This window comes from Callionymus lyra, chromosome 18 (genome assembly GCF_982586985.1).
Source record: "Callionymus lyra chromosome 18, fCalLyr1.hap1.1, whole genome shotgun sequence".
Classification (NCBI taxonomy): domain Eukaryota; kingdom Metazoa; phylum Chordata; class Actinopteri; order Syngnathiformes; family Callionymidae; genus Callionymus; species Callionymus lyra.
In genome coordinates, this window is record NC_141835.1 from 20,210,782 (window position 1) to 20,232,620 (window position 21,839).

At 40.2% G+C, this 21,839-nt stretch overlaps 1 protein-coding gene across 1 annotated transcript in view; it reads left to right on the top strand.

Annotated features, from left to right (window-relative positions):
* Positions 1–728: 728 nt before the first annotated feature.
* The window catches only part of alk (ALK receptor tyrosine kinase), a 380,098-nt gene continuing 358,987 nt past the window's right edge, over positions 729–21,839 (top strand). The window contains exon 1 of the mRNA XM_087779244.1: positions 729–2,103. Within this exon, the coding sequence (XP_087635370.1) occupies positions 1,344–2,103 (760 nt within the window). The 5' untranslated portion in view covers positions 729–1,343. The remainder of the gene's footprint in view (positions 2,104–21,839) is intronic.

The window sequence follows — 21,839 nt, forward strand, 5'->3', positions numbered from 1 at the left end:
AATGTCATGGTTTAAAAAAGAAATAATCACAAGATGGGTGTAAATATGCGACTTGGATACATTTGCATTTTTTAGCATTTGAAATCCTCGCTAGTCAATTTAAATGTAGTTCAATTTAACAAGTTTTATGAAACTTGGACAGCCAAATAAAAAAACAAACAAGAGTCAGTGAGAAAATTGATAATTCATGCCAAATATTTGTACAATTTTAGAAGTATTTGAAGTTTATACCATTATTTGTTTGTCTTGTAATGTGTCGAACATGGAGAGGCCGGGGACTCGCTGGACATCAAGACCACCACTCCCACACACACTCGCATCCACCGACAATCTAAAAGTCCTTACTTTATCTCAATCTATATCTGGGTTGTGGGAGGAAACAGGAGCGAGCAACAGGAGAACACACAACCGCCACAGAGCGTCCCTATAATCCAATCAACGTTATTATGAACTCTTTATTTTAGAAGTGTCAGTTTTCAAAGTTCCTCTTTAATCCCCTGACTGGACCCCTGAGAATGTATACATTCTCCTCTCATCCTTCCTGTGGCTTTAACGAGATCTCATTAGTCTGAGAGAAGAAAAAAAAAAACTCAGCAATTAGAGCGTTAATGGATTTGGCTGTGAGTGTTGGTGTGAGATGGCGCCATCTAGCGGAGGTGCACCTGCTGCTCGTTCAGTGAAGTCCAGGCGCGTCACAGCCGATGCGTCCAGAGCGCATCGTCCAAAAAAAAAAAAAAAAGAAAAAACCTGCGGAGCTCCTGCACTGCTGCTGCTATTCCTGCGCCGAGGAGACGCGTCGTTTCTGCCGGGACTGGCTCGTTGTGGATGTTGAGCAATGGACCCGGCGGTCACCAGAACCACCCGATTGGAGCCAAAATGCGGAATGGAATAGTCAGGAGGCAATTAACCCGGGACTCCGCCGCAGGGCTGCGAAAAAAACTCACCAAGAGCGGGGTCGTGTTTTGAAAGTTGAATGCCCCCTGGATGTCGCTGCATATGCAGGGCTGAGAAAGAGGGGCTTGCTGACAGAGACCACTTGTACCAGCGCGCACATACACACAGGGAGTCTTTTGAAGGAGCCCGGGGCGGACTCGACTGGCATTTCAATCAGAGTCCCGGGGAGTGAGCTGCTCAGTCCAGCCTGGAAAAGGTGAGTGGATTTCTGTTGGAGATGGCGTTGGCAGAAGGGTGGACGGCATCGATGACTTGCAGTCAGTTTTGAAAAAAATAAATAAAACAACAAAAAAACGTCCGCGCGCGCAACGACGCAGGATCATCGATTGCACCTAAAGCGCAATCGGGAACGTTTGATTTTTTTTCCCCGCAACTTAAACCAGTTAAAAATGCGCACCAGGATCTTGTCTTTGTTGGTCTGTTCTGCGGTATTTTTCACCCGGCTGCAGTGCGCCTTGTCCAGGAATACAGCGGGCATGGATGCGCTGAACTCGGGCAACAGCAGCAGCGGCGGCGGCGGAACTGGAGGAACCAGCGGCGAAATCGGAGGCAAGCGTGACTTAAACCAAACCATCAACTCCCGGATCAAGAGGAAAACCCTCGCTGTGGATTTCGCCGTCCCCTCTTTACTGCGTTACTACCTGGCGGAGTTCATAAAAAGACCCCTGAATGGAGATTGTCAGACCTACTCTGGATGTTACGCGGTGCGCGCAAACTTAAAAATGCACTGCATACCTCTACAGAAAACCATATCTACTTTTGTCGACCCAAAGTCTGCCGAGTCTGGGAATAAAACCTGGTCTTCGGATGATGGGCAGCCGCTCTTCTACTACAAACAACCGCTGTCCAAAGTTCTGAAGCTGGGTTTGACCAAAGCCAGCAGGAAATCGAACCAAGTTGTGGTGGAAATAGGAGAAGATATAGTCCGGACCGGGTGTGGAGGACTGTCTGTGCACGAGGAAGCCCCGGTTTTTACGCTGGAGATGGACCTTACGACCATACTGGAGTGGTGGCTGGGCGCAGATGGAGGCCGGCTGAGGGTCAGGATCATGCCCGAGAAAAAGGCGCAGGTGCCCGGTGTGGAAGACCGGTACACCGCGGCCATCCGCGCCGCAGACCCCCGCCTCTTTCTTCAGATATCATCTCAAGGTACGTCCAGGCTTGCTTATAACTCACACACATACAAACAAACAGGCCTATTTCCAGCCCCCCTCCACCCCACCACCCTCCACACACACACACACCCCTCCATCACCATCATCATCAAGACTGCCTGAAGAAAATCATCAAATGTTCTCCCATCATCATTTTAAGGACACATTGAATTCTTTCTTGAAGTTGGATGGATAAAAGCCAAAAAACGGATAATGAAGAGTAAAGAAAAAAAATACACAAAGTCAAAACTCTCCTAATGATATCATAGAATTGATCATAGCAAACCATCAAATCATATAATCCTTTACATTTTTAAATATATTTAATACAGTATTGCATGGTTGGTATTTCCAAGCAAACGCCTTAAAAATGTCGACTATCCGTCAAACGCAACAGTGTCTCTTCATCGCTGCCATCATTCAACATTAAAGCTTGTTGGTGTTTTCATTAGGGCTCTTGACAGCTGGGGTCATAATCGTTAATTGGCCATTAAGCAGCGTTTATTTGTGAATGATTTATCACCTGTTAGCAGCGCTGTACCTCCTCAGGTGGGCCAGCGCGACTGATTCCGTTTCTTTTATTTTCCCTTCTCGCACGGTGACATTCTGATGAACCTGTGCGATCCTGAGGCCCGTGTTGCTCCTTCCCTCTGATCCTAGGCGTCCCCTGCCTCGTGGCTCCAGAATCTGCATGTTGATTCACTCCTTTGATGATTATTTCCAGTGTGCTGTGATTCTTGTTTTCTCCGGGAGCAGCCTATAATCACATACATCTGCACGTGTGCGGCAAAGTGACAAATAAAAGCTTCCTCTCTTCACCGACGCCTCCTGAGCACCAGGTTGGCCGTTCACTGATGAATTTTAATTACACACAAATTAAGTCATTATCTCGGAGAAGACTGAAGCTCTCGGTACTCCGGGACTTCCTTTCTTTTTTTTTCCTCCAGCATCTGGAAAATCACTGCAATTCCTTAATCACCTTGATTGGGAAGGGCCGGCCCTCGAACGATGCAGCAGAAGGAACCATGAAACGAAAGGAAAAACACTCTTAAACAGTATATAGTGGAAACCTGATAGATAAAAGTGATATAACAGGCTCACCTAGAACGGGCAAGTCAGGCCAGGTCAGGGCCATTTGCAGCCCTTGATTATTAACTGTTTTATTAAACCAGAGTTTAATTTAAAAACATAGATCTCTTTTAAATGTCACACCATTTCCCATGAGTCAAACGGAAAAGAACAAAATGTCGATGGTGTAAGAAGTTGGCAATTTTGTGTTGATAGTATTAGGATTATATTTGGAACTTCTGAATCAGATGACTCTTGGTAAGATGCCACAGTTCACATTTGGCCCCTGCTGGATTTCACTTCTCAAAAGTGGCCCTCTTCTGAAAAAAGTTTGGACACCCCTGATCTAGATCCACCAGCGTAAATACACAATTTAATATTGACTTTAAACAGGAGATAAAAGATGTTTTCTTTAGAGATTTTGTGATTAAAATGTTTGATTCAAGACTTTTTTTAGGAGGTGAAGAAGAGAGTGCAGCAAGGGTGTAGACAAGCAGGAGTGAGGCTTCATTGATGTGTATGTTCAGGAAAGTAGAAGAACTGGGATGACAACAAGTACCATATAATTGTCTCTCCAACAAACCCAGAGATGTTACACAACCTTACTGGGGTAATAGGGATGTAAGAAAGTGCCAAAGGTATTTATTAAATATAAATAATGCACAATATTACTTCCCCAAAAAATTCATCCTAAAAACGTGCAACCCAAATGACTTCCCAACATCCAGCCGAGCAGAGGTTCTACTTTGGATCTCTCCTGGATGACTGAGCTCCAGACAGAGAAAAAGTAATTTGGGACGCTGGAATCCAAAATCTTTGGATCCCAAATTAGGTGACTATAGATGAAAGTAGGAAAAAAGATGGACCTGGGAATGGAGAGCTCTGTCCTCTTACTCAGCTCTTTCGTCACCACGACATTTGATAGGAAGACCTTCTGACACTTCAGTGATCCATCTTTCCCATAAGACCCCACTTGAGGAAGACGTACCACCCTTTTTCTGACAGAGAACCATGGTCTCCGTTTAAGAAAGAGCCGACTCTCCTTAACACCAAATTCATGAACCGATCTGCAATCCTCTCTTTCTGTTGAAGCTCCTCTCTTCAGTCCATCCCCTCATAATGTCGACTTTTGTGAAGAAATCAGTGAAACAGTTCGACTAGTATCACTGAAGAGGTGGTTGGTGGTCTATTATTGTTGCTGCTGGAAGAACAGCCAGAGCAGTAATGTCCACTACGACCGCTAAAAGTAGATCTCAACATGAGTTCTTAAATGTGTAGATCACGTCCAGTTCTCCGCTGTGACAATGGCCTCCTCTCCTGAACACACACAAACATGTTGATCTCACACATCGCCAGTTGAACTTCAGCGTCTCGATAAGCTGCGCTCTGTGTGCCTATTAGCTAATCCCAAAATGTTGTCCGCGGAGCCGCAGCGACTGTAAAGCAGCGATTACTGGAGTTGATTCAACAGTCCCCAACTGTGTTGACTCTGTCGATGAACACAAGACACACAAACACACACGCTGAAATCACTTCGCCCACCAGTCGAGTGCTCATTGATGTCTAGGTACATGTTCTTTTTGAAAAACATAATCGAAACCTGAGTTCATTTTTCAAGCCTGGGCTTGACTGCAGTCTTCCAGAGTTGTTACTCTTAAAGATCTTAAATAAACTGTTGTGTTGCTCTACCAGGTGAATATGTGTATATATATATGTGTGTGTATGTATAAAAAAGTATATAACGTTCAATATTTTCTCTAATTAAATTCTAATTGTGTTCACCCTCAATGACCCTGAGCATCTTCAAATCTGAATCTTTTAATCCGATTCTTATCTTTGTGTCATTCCACCCTGCCTGCACTTTCCTCGTCACTTTTCCTAATCTCTCTCTATTACTCTGTTAAACTGATCCCAAGACGTACCTACTATGCTAAAAATGTAATGGAGGAAAGAACAACATATTATTTTATATAGAATATATTCTACAGAATGTTTTGCTTTCTTGATTTTACTCATTATTTTAAAAAATGTATAATAAATGTATATACATATTTGTCAAACATACTATATTTTAGCTTAAAAAAGAAACAATACATACATATTTGTTATTTTCTCTTTAATGTCTAATATGTTATCTTGTTCTTCCTACTCACCCTCACCCACAAAACCTGAGCATCTTTAAATATGCTTGTCTTTGCGTCATTCCACCCTGCCTGCACTGTCCTCTTCACTTTCCCTAATCTCTTTCCATTACTCCGTTTTAACTTTAAACATTACCAAGACTTGTACTCCCTTTGCTTATATTTCATAGGGGGAACCCCCCCATGAAAACAACATAAAATATATATATTTTTAGAGGCATTTAGAAATTTTGTTACTCTCCATTTAATGATAATTAGTTCCTCAACTGACATTTAACCCTTGTTAACACAAGGGATACAATCACTTTTGTTTTCAGGGCTTTGGGTCACTTAGACCCTGAAATAAAACAAGACTTAAATATTTAACTTTTTATGCTGATGTTTCTTGATAGTACAAAGCTTAACCTTCTGAAGTCTGAAGGCAAACATTCAATGTTGTGTTTTGACTTTTTTGTTCCTCTTTTTGTATACTAGATTTGATTTGGCTTTGATTAACTTTGTTCAGTGTACCTGTCAAGCTGATTTTTTTATTTGCTGGGAAATGGGTCTAAATGGCTTTCTCCAAAATAAGGTTTGCCAAACCCCTGCGCTAAACAATATAGGAGCGACACATCTGTGGTAAATCAAGTTTTAAAAACCTTAACTTCAACAACAAGTCATGTAATCAGAGCTCAGACAAAAGTGCAGTCTTGTTATCCTCACAGAAGTTTGGCGTTGTGTGCAAGAAAACATGCTGCTACACAATATATGCAACGATAACTGTCCTCAGGTTGTTGAAGGCTTTTTTCCGCAGCAGGTCTGTTCGATGACTGACATTTTTACACTGAATATTAATGCATCAATTGTTCTCCCAGCCTCTGGTAAGTTGCTGGCTATTAGCATGAAATAAACAGCCTACATGGCGCCCAGAATAATTCAATCGTCAGCACATGTGCCTCCGGGAAGCAACACATAAAACTGCATTCATATACTGTATACATACCGGCCCAACAGGGGTTCCGGCGGAGAAGTGGGGTTCATTAATGGGGGACCCCATAAGTGGTAGGAAACTGTGCAGAGAAAACGTGATAAAGAGTTGACCTCCACTGCATTAACCTTAATTATTTCCACCGAAGGGAGTCGTAAACATGCTCCAGTGGAATCATTAAGGAAGCACCACAAGCTTCAACCGGCTTGTTCCCGGCACTTCCACCTCGTCTATATGTTGTTTTCCTCCCCATGTTTACCCCTCTGCTAGCCGAGCACATGCCCTCGTGATTTTTCTATTTGAGGATCCGCAGTCCGTTGACTCCTTTGAGAGGCTTAAAACAGAATGGGAGCGTGCCGAAGCTTTTCAGCTCTCAGGCAAATATTGCACTTGCTTGGAGATCTCAAAGAGACTTGGGAGTAAATTCCTAATCATGGATTACACGCCTGACACTGGTGTTTACGTGATCGTGGCTCTCGGGTGATCGTGTGTTGATCTACCGAGGCTGGAAATAAAACCTGTCAGTCAGGAGTTTGTAATTTAACATGATTTACCTGGATTTAAAATGGATTGTGTTGTTGACTCGTTGATAAAGAGACGCCTGTTGGATTCCTTTGGCTCTTGTTTTCTTTTCTTTTGCCAACATGCATTTAAACCTCTTACTTTTTGTTGTTTGTCACAAAGCATGTTTGGATTACACAAACTTTTTGGGGTGATGGGTTTTTTTGACACAATTTGACTCAGTCTTTCATGTACTTTGATTTCATCAGCCAAGTTTTGGTTTATTACCCTAAGATATTGTACTTTTGAAAGACTTTCAAATGTTGAAATCACCTTCTATTTATTGCCCAAAATTAACATGCATTTCTTCCACGATGTTATTGTCGATCTCAATTAATATATAGTAGTATAGGTGGAAAATGGGATACCCAGAATTGTTTTGCTAGGATTATTGCTAATTAACCCCATGATAACCTAAGTTACAACCAAAGCATTGCAGGTCTTGTTGAGAAGCTTGATGTACCTTTGGATGGCCCACAATCCTTACTTTGGTCTTGTCAGTCTAGTGCCTCACATCACTGACGGAGGTCTCCAGCCGTAAAGTTACTTCATGAACAAAAGCAATCATCAGAATTACAGTTTCGTTTAACGTCCACAACCTAACTCGGTGCATTAGCTCTCGAGTTATTGCAGCTCGTGTGTCTCTAAACTCATTTCGCCAAGCGGCTCATATGAACAAATGCGTGCCGTCGGCCCCGGAAACCTCGACTGATGTATTACTCGGCAAATCCTCGCCGACCCGCTGGCGCGTGATGCTGCATTAAAATAATAACTATCGTTGTAACTGTTGTTTTGGCTCAGGTTCTTCCATCAGTCATGGGATGTTATGGGCAGCTGGTTATGAGGCTCCTGCTGTGTCAACTGGCCGTCCTCGAGTGGAGGTTCACAAGCCACCAGAAGTCGAGATGGATAGAAGGATTTCCTCTGTTTGAGAACCTTTAGAAAACCTCAAACTTTCTCTTTGCACCACTTGTTAGGTTCCCAGAAGCCTTAGTAAAGAAGCCCTGGTTCCCAGGTCCACTGAGAGACAAAGTCTCTCTACAATATACTGGGTCTGGCCCAGGGGTTCCACCCAGTCAGATATCCCTGGAGAACTGGTGTATAGATAACTACAAAAAAGTACATATTTTCCTTTAACCTTAACCTTTGAACCTTGTTTGCCTTAAAGTGATAGTTCAAACTTTACTCATTTTTGAGTTGCCGTATTATCGAGTAAAGGTTGGGATTATTTTCAGAGTATCCTTTACCTTTTATAGTTATAGGAATACAATTAATTTTAATGCAGCAACTGAATTGAATTGAATTGCCTTCATTGTCATTGTACCAGTACAACGAAATTGGCAGTACAATCCCTTAAAGTGCAGGAATAATTTAACATTAAAAGCATAAAAAAGAACAGGCTAGACCTTTAAAAGACACATTTAAAACGACAAGCTTACACACGCACACACACACACACACACACATACACACACTTTTTACTGTAACTGTTTTTAAGTATATTAGTCCGAGCAGTTAGAGATCTGAAACGTATGTCCTAGGAGTTCAGTTGTCTTCATGTTTGTCCAAAATGACGCACTTAAAAACATCCATATAGCTCTGTGGTGCTCGTCTGTAATACCCATCTTGTATTGAAGCCTAGACATTAGAAATTGTAGTTGGTTTTTATCGGACGTTGCTAGGCCAACAGTGTACATCTCTGATGCCTGCCATTAGTTTCAATGAGGGGACACAACTGTGATCACTAGATGTCGCAGCCCTGTGTCCCTTTTAAAATGCCCACATATACATGAACCAACCTTGAATATAAATTCGTTTTTATATCCATCAAACTCTGTTGAGAAGACTGAATGAACGGTGTGTATTGCAAGTCATTGTAGTTACTTTGCGCAGAATACCAAGTGTGAGTTATAAATAATCCCATTTGAGAATGAAGTCATCGATCTCCAAGGTCATTGAGCAGTTGAATGCTTCGGAAATCATTTTTAAAAAGTATATATTTTAAGCTAGTTTTTAACGTAAGATCCCAGACTTTCAGCGTAAAACCTAAAACTAAAACTTTCAAAATGTTTTCAATGTGAAAAACACAATGAGCAAATACTGAGAGACTAGGATCTTTAGCTATAAATTAGATTAAATTACAGACTTACTCAAGTTTTTTGGAACAGTTTCTAATGTGTAGGTTTCAATACAAGATGGGCGTGAAAGACGAGCACCACAGAGGTATTTGGATGTTTTTAAGTGTCTTTTTGGACGAAAATGAAGACGTTGCTAAATTTTTGCACATACATTTTCTTATATAACTCTAAAAAGGAACAGATTACTCTGCAAATAACCATTAGTCGACATCAGCGTGAGTAAAAAATAAGTGAATGTGGGGAGAACTATCCCTTTAAGTTAATATTCTCTAAACCTTAATAGTGGTCAACAACAGCTCTTGAATTCATGGAGCCTAAAACCTGCTTAAGAAATCAGTATCAACAGCAGAGACAAACACCAGCCTCGTGTTTGACATACAAAACTTTCAATTTGACAAGATGTGAAAGAACAGCGGAGGTGGATACGAGCCGGTGGCCCCCCAGACAACGGCTGACCTTTAATTTAGCGCGTCCAGGTGGAATGCAGCTGGGCCGCGGGATAAAAACGACATGACATTGCGAGGAAAGTGCGCGAACTTGTGACGAGTCGATGGCTCTCCTGACATTTAAAGCTTGTATCAATCAGCTGCTAATAGAAAAATCAATGCGGAGTCAGAATGGCACTTTATTATTTATGCACTTATATGATCAATCCAGTGCACCACCATGCCGCCCGGGCCCTAAAGGAGCCCCCTGAGGAGCCGACCCTGAAGGATCGATGCCTCTAGTTACTCTGATCAAGTGGCCTGGTGTTTGTTCTTAATCTGACTGTGACATGTGATCACGAGACGCCACCGCCACGTGTGTCCCTTTCAGATGCCGATACGAACCGACCTCGATTAAACATTTGTTCTAACAGATCAAACTTTGTAGAAAAGTTACAAAAGTGGGCTGATTGTTTATGTTGTGGGTCGTGGTGGGTTGGAAGTTTATTTCCTCCTTCTGAATGGCCTTTCGGGAATTTACCGTAAAGTTTAGCGATAACTTTCCAAAATAAAGTGTGACTCATGAGTAGAGAAACCGGAACGTTGGATAGCTTAACCGCAGTACGTATTGTTGTTAAGTTACGATGACTCGACCACACGCCGTTGTCTCTGTGCGAGTAGTGAAGCTGTAATGAAAGATGGATGTGCCTTGTGTTGCTTCTGATTGGTCTATATTGTGTGGTGACTTCTGTGATTGGATAGATTTACGCAAACTACCAACGCTTTTTATTAATTAAATGATAATATATCGTATTAAATCGGTAAATATAAGCGTGAGAATATGTCAAGTGTGGCATGTTGTGTGAGAATGGGTAAAATATTGTGTGACTGTCACACCCATATCAACTTCAATGGTTTGGCCAAACACAACTGTCATATAAGACTTGAACATTTTTTTGTAGCTAATTTGCTAATGCACTTGCTCAGTACTGGACTTTCTTCCGCATTTTTACGCTCTTGTTGTGGACCCTTTTCCTGATTTCCTTGTAAATTTTAAAAGGACATTGTAATATAAAAAAAAGTAAGTTAATATAAATCAAGAATCTAGTAGATAAAAATGTAAAATAAGGAATTATGATGTGAAATAAATAAATGTTTTTGGAAATAAAGAGTCAGAACCGCATGAATACTTACAGAGCTGTCGTTAAATATGTCCAGGGAATGAGGTAGAAAAATAATAATGATAATATAAATTAATACAGTGATGTTGAAAAGAATCAAAAATCTGAATCAAGTAAATGAACAAATTATGTGTTTGCAATTTAAGATAATAAAAAAATAAATGCACTATAAATAAAAAATAAATGCATAAGCACATGTGTAGATAAGAATAGGGTTTAATAATTCAATATTAACATACACAGTAATGTGTTTGAAAATAGGTTAATTAAATGTAAATAAATTATGTTTTCAGATGTATTTGTTCATCTCGTCTTCCATGAATATTTCAAAACACTTCCAGTATTCCTGCTTAACACACTGGGGGAGTTTTTCCAAACAATGTTGTTGGCAGCAAACTGCTAATGCACCAGCTTCGCATCAAATGCCCAGAAAGTCAGGACCTTGACGTGGAGGAGCGATGGCTGTGCAGGGAAATTAAAGTCAGCGAGGATGCCAAATTACAGAAGTCCAGACACATTCCTGTAAACAGCATCTAATACCATTAACAGTATTAATCCAAGCGCACTTTAATGCGGCTGATTTGTAAATGAGGCGACAGAAGGTGACTTTGGCTGCTTTTATTTTGTGTTTTTTTTCCACTTTCACCTGATGTTTTAGTTATTTATGTCACTTCCTTGTTCCCTTCAAGAAACAGAGAAAAGGGAGCTGCCTGTGTGATTAATGGCGATGCTTACGGGAGGCCGCGCTGCACAAGTTTAGCTCAGAGCGGGTGTGATGAAGAAAGCGTACTGTACGTCAAGTCGATATGAAAGAGCTCTTTGAGTGATGCACCGCCTCCATTATGAGGAGGAGAAATAATGTGATGGAGAAACTTTTCTAAAGAAGTTACGGACAAGTGTGTTTATCTTCCTCACATCCACGTGGTGATTCGTCATCTCCCTGTCGTGCTGCACTGGCTCAACACTGAATAAAATAATAATCCATATGTTTCTGACACATGAATTATTTCCACTGTTCATTGAAAGATGCAGCGTCCTCAATCATGAGGTCATGGTGAAGAAAAAGCTGAGCCAGACGACAAATCTTTCCCGGTCCATCTATATTTCTACTCTCATCGATGATCACCCAAGGATCAGGAAAATGACTTTTCTTTGACTGGACTCCCCCCTAGAGATATGGGGAAAGCTAAGTAATTTAGAATAGACTCAAAGTAGAACCTGCACCTCCACATGGAAAGAAAATAGATAGATAAACGTTATTGATCCCTCTGGAGATCTCCTTAAGGAAGCCAGTTAAACTTGGTTTCCTTTCTGAGGATGCCTTCTGGACTCCAACCTCTGGGATGTCAAACTGGGAGGAGACCTCAGGGCAGACCAAGGAAAATAGAAAAATGAAATGGATGATGGATGAGTTGATATATGGATGGATGGATGGACGTTATTTATCCCACTGGAGATCTCCTTCGGTAAATTAGATTTCAAGTTCCCAGCAGACAATGAAAGGTACAGAAGCTTCATATAAGCAAGAACAAAGTCAAAGGAATAACAACGTAGAATAACATCATCCCTTCACTCATCTCCTTCAAGTTATAAAGTCTAATAGCATGAGGTATGAGTGAGTCCCTGAGTCTATTAGTGTTGCATCTTGAGAGAGGGGCGTTTGTGGATGGATGGGTGGATGGAATCATGAAAGGATTGAAGGATAGATAGATAGATGTGGGGATGGATGGATGGGTGGATGGATCAATGATAGATGGACAAAGGGATGAATGCAAGGATGATGAATGGATGGATGGAAGGATGTACAGATGGATGGATGGATTGAAAGATGGATGAGGGGATCGATAAATAAATTGAGAGATGGGCAAAGAGATGAATGGAAGAATGATGGATGGATGAAAGTGTGGCTGGATGAATTAATGGATAGATGGACGGATGTATAAAGGGATGGATTGATGGATGGATGGATGGACAGGATGATGTTCGGTTGAATGGAGATGGATGATAGATAGATGGATGGAGGCACTACTCCACACCACTAGGGAAAACCAACCATACACTCTGGAGGTCCAAAGGTTCCCCCCTTTTAATTTTTGGTTTAATCGTATATTTCTTTATTACTCTGATTTCTTCTCTGGGGGGAATTTAAAGACATTATTTAATGTTAAAGGTTAATAACATATGCTGAAGTTTAACTCTAATAACTGAACAAAGACAAAAAAGGGTGAACCAGTTGTAGCACCGTCACTAGTTTGACCACTTGTGATGTCACTGATGCCTTGTATCTGTTATTGTAATCGACTCTTCTTCCCTTTTTGTTTGACTGTCATATACCTTTAACATCCTCACTGAGACAATTGTTAATAACTCATTAAGAGAAAAGAAAGACGTACCTGAGGAATATTTTTTGAAAATAAAGGACGATCTTTGAACGATATTTTCTTAGAGCGGTTTAAACCACATGAAACTGAGAGATTGACTCCAAGTAAGGGAGGGGAATCCCAGACTGAAGGTCTTCTTCACATACCTGGATTAAAAATAGATTCCTATAAACACACAAACAGACACACACACACACACCGGTAGCCTTCACCGTGCATTCGCATGCTCTCCGGCCTCCTCCCCTGCGCCCTTTATGAGGCGTAATGGGATTGTTGAGGGGCGCCCGCAGCTTTCTCGTCACAGGACAAAACCCACTCAATGGCCTCTGATAAAGCATGAAAGGTCAAGGAAAAGTGGCTACTGGCTGAACCCGCTTATCCCCCGAAACCTGAATCCTGCACGTGTCCGTTCTCCTCCACATTGGGGGGCGCACAATCATCTACTCTGCTGTGTTGTTTACCGCAGCAGAACGATGCCTCCTCCGTGAGTGACCACCAGGGGTCTGTGGTCTGCCCGTCTTTACGCTCTGGAAGAGGTTCAGTCCTGAATACCAATAGCTCTCTCGTTGTTTTCGTATTATCTCACGATGCCTTATCGCTTCAGTGGGAATAACAAGTGGGCAGGAAGTTTGATACGTTTCCAACTTTCTCTCTCGTTGCGAGCTCGTCTTCCGAGGTGAAACAAGCTCCGACTGCTCGAGAGTGAATTCTCAATAAACGCCTGAAACATTCATGAAGAAGAAAATGAGACAGAAAGCGGATGGGAGTGATTCGTGTCTGCAGTTGTCGACTAAAACCGCGCTGTAACTCTGCAGGTGTTCACACTGAGTTGTGGTTTTATGTTGAGGCTGCTTTTTGTTCAGTTGCTGGATATAGTTGTCAACACGTGGAATGTTTTTTTTTATTCTGTTGCACATTTGAAATTAATCAAGATGAATTTTCTTTAAAGTCCCAAACTGTAGTTTTAAAAAAAAGTGTTTCTAGTCCCCCTAGTGACGGAACAGTGTAACTGCAATGCTGTAATTTCTCCCTTTTTCAGTTTCTACTTGTACATTGATTTAAAAAATAACATTAAAAAAAAGTATCTTATGTCAAATTCTAGTATGAAAACAATGTCTTAACTGAATTAATAATTATCTTGGTAATCACTGTCAATGACCATTAAAAAAATGATGGTTGGTGATGTTGACTCTCTAAAAAGCATAAAAAATTAGACCAATCATTACACAATTTTTATTTTTGAGAGAAAGGTTATATATTATAACTTTAATTATGAACAAAGTATGAGACTCCTTTGTGTTCTGTAATGTTTTAATAACATTTTTCATTAAGTTATGATATTGGCTCCATGGGGGAGGTATGTGCTCGCACAGTGCTTCTACAGTCGTTATAAGTCATTATTGAGCCACACAATTGAAACAGCTGGAAGGACTGTGACAAGATTTGCGACATATATGCAGTCAACATGACTTCTGTATTCACTTTCAGAATAATTTGCAGGTGGCTCCTTGTCATAGTAAAGCTTATTTTTATTCTATGGACAATGGGCCATCACAATCTGAGGTTCACTTTGGAAATCTATTGTGATACTGTATTTATAATTATTTTCTTTTCATGTGGTGAAAGAAAATTCTTGTGGAAAAAAAAAATCAATCTTTCATTTTCTGAGCTTTAAGTGCGTTTAGAAGGGGTTTCAGAGACCTGTCTTATTTTTAGATGGCGACCTACCTGCGAGACGAAATAATGAATCCTAGCAGGTACGATGAGGAATTCTGGGATGGATGTTGTGAGATTTGCTGGATGCGTTTTTGTCGGCACCGCTGGGAGACTATTAACAGATATTGGCAGGCGGCTTTGAACACTGGATGGCTCCCCTGTGGATCTCGCTTTTCGGCTAATCCTCCCTCTTTACCTGCGACGTAGTGGTGGCGCAGAACCAATCAACAACCAAATATTGACGTTTAAGTTGTCATTTTTTTTAGCTGACTCAAATCTTTCCTGGACACCAGCTAAGAGCGATTAAACCGTGACTTCGGTATCAAGACGAAGGTTCTTTGTAAATGCTCTTCATGGGTCACAAGACATTTCACTGACTCACATTTATGAATACTAAACATCCGAGAAAGTCAATTATTCACCCGCCCCAGCTGGCCTCGCGTGGAAGCGTTTTTCAGGCAGGGCAGTAATTTACTGAGGAGTTTCTGGACAAACATAAGCTCATTAGAGCTGTGTGAGACCTAATTTAGTGTTAGTTCGCCTCTCCTTATGTTCGCTCGGTGACTTTGACAAACTAACATTTGAGGAAACTTAATTGTCTCTATTATGTCAGGCTTAAACACTCTTAGTCCTGATCATTTACAGCAGTGGTCCCCAACTCTATTAGGAATTTGTCACCGGAAAGAAAAAAAAAATTAATATAATTTCTGTTCTATTGGGTATTACTGTGCAAAAAGGTCTTTTGTTTTGGAAAAAAATGTCCTTTTCTCACTTCACAAGAGCGCCCTCATTAATCCTTATTAAAGTCACAACATGTTGTAAATCATTAGTCTGATGTATGACTCATCTGTTAAATATATCAACGTAAGAAGCCTAACATCTCATCATACTTGATTGACAAAAGCCTTTTTGAAAATAAATAACTCTGTAGCTCAAATGTTTCAAATGTTGAATTATTCCTCTCCAAGATGCAGTAAGTCCCTCATCATGACCATGATTTAAATGATTACTTTATAAAGTTTTCACCGTCTGAAATCTCAGCGAATAAGAGGTTACGAGAGTGGAGTCCATTATGATGTAATAATGGCTTCACACCTCCAGCAACCAGCTTTAATCACGCCTGCTTTGTTTATACAACAAATCCCTTGCAGGTGGAATGTCTGAGTCTTGATATGTCAAGCTTTCGTTTAAGTCATGATTACTTAAACAAAATCATGTAAACTAGCGGAAAAATGTTTTTATATAAAGATCGGTTTGTGAATATAATGCCCACATCAAACCGGCTTGCAGTCCAGTGGCATTTTTAAAGAGCTTATATTTGACACAAAAGTGTTTTTTTAACACATAATTGTATTTACCAAATTCTACGACCAATTTCGGTTTAAGCTTTTCACTTTTTGATCCTTGAAAAACCTTAAACTAATTGGCTCTGCAGCTCAAATATTAAGCAAAAAAATTATGCAAGCACCCAACATTTTAACTTCACTCACTTTCTACTCACACTCATGGAGTCATCAGTTCCTTTTTACAGTCATTGGCAAAAATCCATGTGCTTTTTAATAAGTGACTAGCGCCCAGTGGACGAACTTCCTCTAAAAAGACGCATAAAAACATCTATATTCCTCCATACTGCTCCCGTATGGAAGCCTCGGTGAGAGGAATTGTTACAGAAAATGTAAAATAAGTCTATATTTTTTGCTTGTTTGTGACAGATGTTTAAAGAATAACACTGGAAGAACTCCGGGTCAGCCAGAGTGCACACAGTCAACTGTCTACACACTTATACAAATCCAAAGTTTTTAGACTTGTGATAAATCAGTGTTCATACAGTAGCTCAACCACGAAAAAAGTGCTTGTAAAATAGCAACAAGATGTTTCCAGGGTTGGTGTTTCACTTACTTTTACTAGTTATGGAGGCTTTTTTATTTTAAGTAAACCTCACAGAATCAAGCAAAATGATATTTTAAGAGTTAGAGGGTAATGTTACTTTAAAGTAAATCCGATTTTTTTTTTTTTTTTTTTAATAAAACACATTTCAGACAGTAACAATACAAAATAAATACTTTCTTTCTTTGCAGACCTGTACCAAATGGCTATACTTTTTAAAACAAAATTTAAAACACAAACGTGTCAACCAATCAGTTGTGTCACAGTCCGAAATTTCCACTACAACAATTTGAAGACTAAAACACAGTAGTTAAGGCAACTAAAAAAATATACTATGACTTTTTATAATGTATTCTTTATTAAGTTATCATCATTCCTTGCGAAGTGTGAAGATTATTATTGAATATGTGTGATTCTTGTTGATTCATATCGTTTGTTTCTTCCTGAAATAATTTCTATATTTTGTCGTCTTACTTTGGAGCCCCACCCTTCGTTTCCTCTGCACCACTGGAAAACATTGTCAGTCCATCCTGAAGTGGAGTCGATGATGGGAAATGATTTCCTTTCCTTTCTTAAAAACATTATTCTGCTTTACTCTGCCCTTCGGGCGTCTCTTTTAAACATTCATTGTGTCCTGATGGCTGGTAAGAGAACAACCTTTGTTCCTACTTTGTCAACGGCAGCATTAAGGCCGGAGCAGGCGCATTTATTTGTGTCAAGTCCGGCCGATAAATGCTCACATTAGAAAAATCGATATCGCTCTCCGAAGGGATATTCCTTGGATTAGCATCTCAAAGCTGCTGGCTAACTTTCGTCTTCATCGGACAGACGCACAACCATGAACACATGGTGGTGTTTGTTTGTCTGTCTGAACACAGGGTGATGTTGTGTGATCACTAGATACACAACAATGGACATGAAAGCACCTATGCACACGTGCTAGAACCTCCACTCGTGTTTCAGAAATAACTGCAGTGCAAATATGACGCTGTAAGTGTGTAATTTGCTGTCACGGTAGAGACTCAGGAGGTGCTTTTTCAAAAATGGATTCATGCGTCACGGTGCGTTTATATAACGGTTATAAGAATCTGCTTCCTGTTCAAGCTTTAGACACAGAGTAATGTTTCAAATGTATCTGAGATTGGGTCCTCATTTTCCTCCAGAAACCTTCTGCAGCTCCTCTGGGAAAAAATTCACTAAGGGGAGCTGAGACATCACATGTTATGGATCTGCCCCAGGGCCTCCTCCCACTTGACTAAAAACCAGCACAACCAGCAGTTCTGGAGAAAATTTACCCCAAGATTTGTTCAATCTACCTGAAGATTGTTGCTCTTAGTGATGGTAGGAACTTTGGATGAGACGCAAATCCAGATCCCCTCATGTTGAGTGTGGGTTAAATATATCAACTTAACTAGCCTCACATCTCGACAGCATACTTGATGGACGAAAGAAAAATAACTCTGTAGCTCAAATATTAAAGGGCAACTAATGTGAAAACCCAACTTTCCTGACTCACACATGTTTCAAATGTTGAAGTCTTCTTTTCGAAGATGAAGTGAGTCCCTCATCATGATGATGTTTTGAAGTAACTACTGTATAAAGTTCTGCTCGTCTGAAATCTCGGCAAACGAAAGGTTACGAGAGCGGAATCCATTATTACGTTAAATCGGGCGTCACTTCTCCAGCCAGCTGTAATCGTGCCCCGCTTTATACAATGAGTCCCTTTTTTCTGGATTGAAGATGTGTGATGACAAGCCTTTGATGTTTGGCCAATTACAGCAGAGTGGGGATGGTTATGGTAAACAAGATTTTATTTCCAGAAAAAAACGTTTTCAGTGGGCAGGGCTTAAGCACATTTTCTACACCAGCGCTCTTTTCAGTCCATGCAAGGTTGTATAAGGGAAAATTAAATATTTAAAAAAAAATTAAATGGCCTAAAATATATATTTTAAAAATATTAATTACATTTTTTGTTAAATATTTTTCACGGTTTTGTATCTTATGTATGTTGGGTTTACCATTGAGAGTTTGGGATCTTCTTGACTTCCTTTGAAATATATTGCTGTGACCTGCTGTGCTTACTTCTACTCATACTACACACACAATCTGTCGATTATTAATGCCACGTATTCATATATGTGCGTTTTTTTCCGAAACCATTTCCTCGTTAACGCCTCGCTCCTAATTAGATCCGAAGGTCCCTCTTTACTTCCTTGTTCTCTCTTCTATAAGGTCTCTCGCCCACGCCTCGCTTCCCAGGAGGGGGGTTGGAATCAAAGCAACAGGGCTAATAGCATTAGCATCAATTTACCGGTGCGGCGGAGGACAGCTGCGCCACGCGCTCATGCGTGTGCACCCCAAAATAAGCACCTCGCTTGAAGTCGCTCGCTCTCGCACTAATTACGATCATCAGAATCATTTCATAAAATGCGTTTCTGTGATTAATATTTCTATTTCCGTGCGACGTAGCCACTCGTTACCCAAGCGAGAATGTAAACACTTTGCTTCGGCGCAACATAAATCATTTCCTCTCCGCCATCAAGCGTGGTCGTAATGTTCCCCACTGTATTTCTTTTATTCCCATCTGACCGTCCTGCAATCAATCTCGGGGAAATGCGAGAGTCAAAGGCCCGATGTAATCAGAACCGCGGCGCTCCGATGTGATGACGGCTTGGAAATGCACTTGCTGGGATCTTTTGTTTGAATCGATGGAACCTCGGAAAAACTCGGAGCCAAAAATCTTTATCCCGGAAAGATGGAATGTGGACAAGCTTTGTTAGAGAAAAGTGGATATTCAGTCAAAACATTAGTGTCATTTAAGAAGTGGTTTAAGAGAACAAAAACAGAAATATGTCTACTACAGTATAAAGAAACGGTAATGACATTTAGCGCCGTCTTTTGTTTTTCAAGGCATTTCCCTTTTTGTAAAAGTTTAGGATCGTTTTTTTCGGACCTGGTAGTAATGCTAAAAAAAGAAGATGGAGGGATTAAGTAGATAATGTATTGTAGTTTAAAGGTTGACTATGATTTTTTTTTACTGGAACACGTTTCATTGTATAGCTTAAAGACCTTGTTTGAAACATATAATTAAATGTTGTCACGCAAATTAACCCTTTAGACACCGATGAAACATACAGTCAAAATATCATCCCACCATTTTTATCCACCAGTTCAATTGGATTGGAATTTTCAAACTAAAGGAACAAAAAGTAAAGTTTAATACAAAGTTCAAGAGGTCAACTTTAATTTATCTCCTGACTTGAATGTAGCGTTAAATACAATTCAAAATAAAATTTAATTTTGAATTTGCTACCTCCTCACAATGTTTTTTTCGAACACCCTTCTTTTTAGCTACAGCCAGCAGAGGGTGTTGTCCTTTATGCTAGCAAATAGCTAATGGCTCTTTCTTCAACGATCCTCCATCATCTAAGTGTCCTCACAGAACCAGACTGTGGACTTGTTTGGAGGTTGAGGATGAAGTTAAACGTTATTTTGAACCATCATTCAACACTACTCCATTCTGTCAGCTGACTGAAGGGACCTCGAAGAAGGACAGCAAACGTTGGCCGTTTTCATCGCAACTCTCCCGCGGGGAGTTGACCTTGATTTAGGTTTCTTAAAGACCTACGGGGGCATCGGGCGCCTCAGGCCTTAATCTTTACCAGAGCTCAAATCTCAACCCCTCAAAATTGTTGGGTTCAGCACTTACAGTTTCAGAGACTTCAATTGCTCCACCTGCAGGCTTTTTCTAGAGTGCAACGTTGATGTGGCGAGAGAGTTTCTTTTGTCGTTGGGGTATCAAGGATGTTGGAGATGAAAGGAGGTGAGGCGACTGGACGGGAACATGAGGACGACGTTCACGATGGGGGAAGGTGGAGGACTTTGTTTTGAGATGGTGGATCGGGCTTATGGAAAAAGCAGCTTTATAATCTGAAAAACAAAGATAATATCATACAAAGTTCAAGACGAAAAACCCCCCAAAAATTGGCCTCACTTGTATCTTACTTTAAGTCAACACACATTGACAAGGTAGTAAGACTTAATGACTAATAATCAGCTGCACTGAAAATAAAAAATCTGGTTTTATTTACTTGAGAAGACTTGTTTTTGCACTTACAATTTGAAGTAAATTCTACAAGGGCAATCATCAACTAACTTTACTTTCGGAAATTAGTTACTTTTACCAGCAATCCTTGTTTACTGATGAGTACTAATATGGTAATTTCAGTTAGACTCTCTCACGTTAAAGTTTTACTTAACCCATGTGTTGTTCCTGGGTCAAGGCAAACAACCTGCCTGGCTTCCATTAATACATATGCAGTGGTAGAGATTGTTTACCTTGAGACAACACAAGGGATACCACAAACACATTTGTTTTCAGGCCTTCGGGTCACCTTGACCCAGACATAACAAGAGTATAAGGGTTAAGACTGAAAAAGCTGATGTAAAACCAAAGTTTTTTTCAAGGTCATTTCGAAATCGGCTCTAACTTTTCTTTATGGACTATATTTAAACCACATTTTACATAATTTATCTGCAGCTTAGGTGACCTTTATGTTCTTAAATGACGTTCATTACTGAAACTATGGTTTGAAATTAGTTGAAATGAAAAACTGTTTGATTTAACACCTTCATTTTCTACTGACATTTTTAACGTTACCAGCATTTTGATGTCAAAAGTCATGCTTCAACCTAACGTTCTTCTGCCTCCGCTTTTCTCTTCTATTTTGAAAATAAAGCACAAGACAACCCAATGTTTTTTTTTCAACAAAGGAACAATATGGATTGAATATTTCTGTCCACATACACATAACAACTTACCTTCAACATAATTTCGCTGCTCCTGTCACAATGACAATTAAACCTTGAACGTTATTTGAAAATACATTAAAAAGAAAACTTACTTATTGATCCTTTCAATTAGAAACTAAAAGTTGGAACAGTAATGCAGTCAATATTACTATACCAAAAAAAAAACTGTGTATTTGTCTTTGTAATGTGTGGTGCGCTGTTCAGTAATTACAGTTATAAACAACCAGCAAATCAAACAATTGTGATCTCAAATCCTCACACACAGGTGCTCCACCGGGACATGTGATCAATACAGAAACAGAAGAAAAGCATTCAGAATAATTAAAGCTGAGATAATTGTTTTCTTTAATCAATAACTTCTCCGTGGATCAGAACACTTAAAAGATGTCTTATAAAATGATGCATGGATTCAATTACCGGCGAAAGTATTTAAACTTGCTCCGTCTGCTGCACC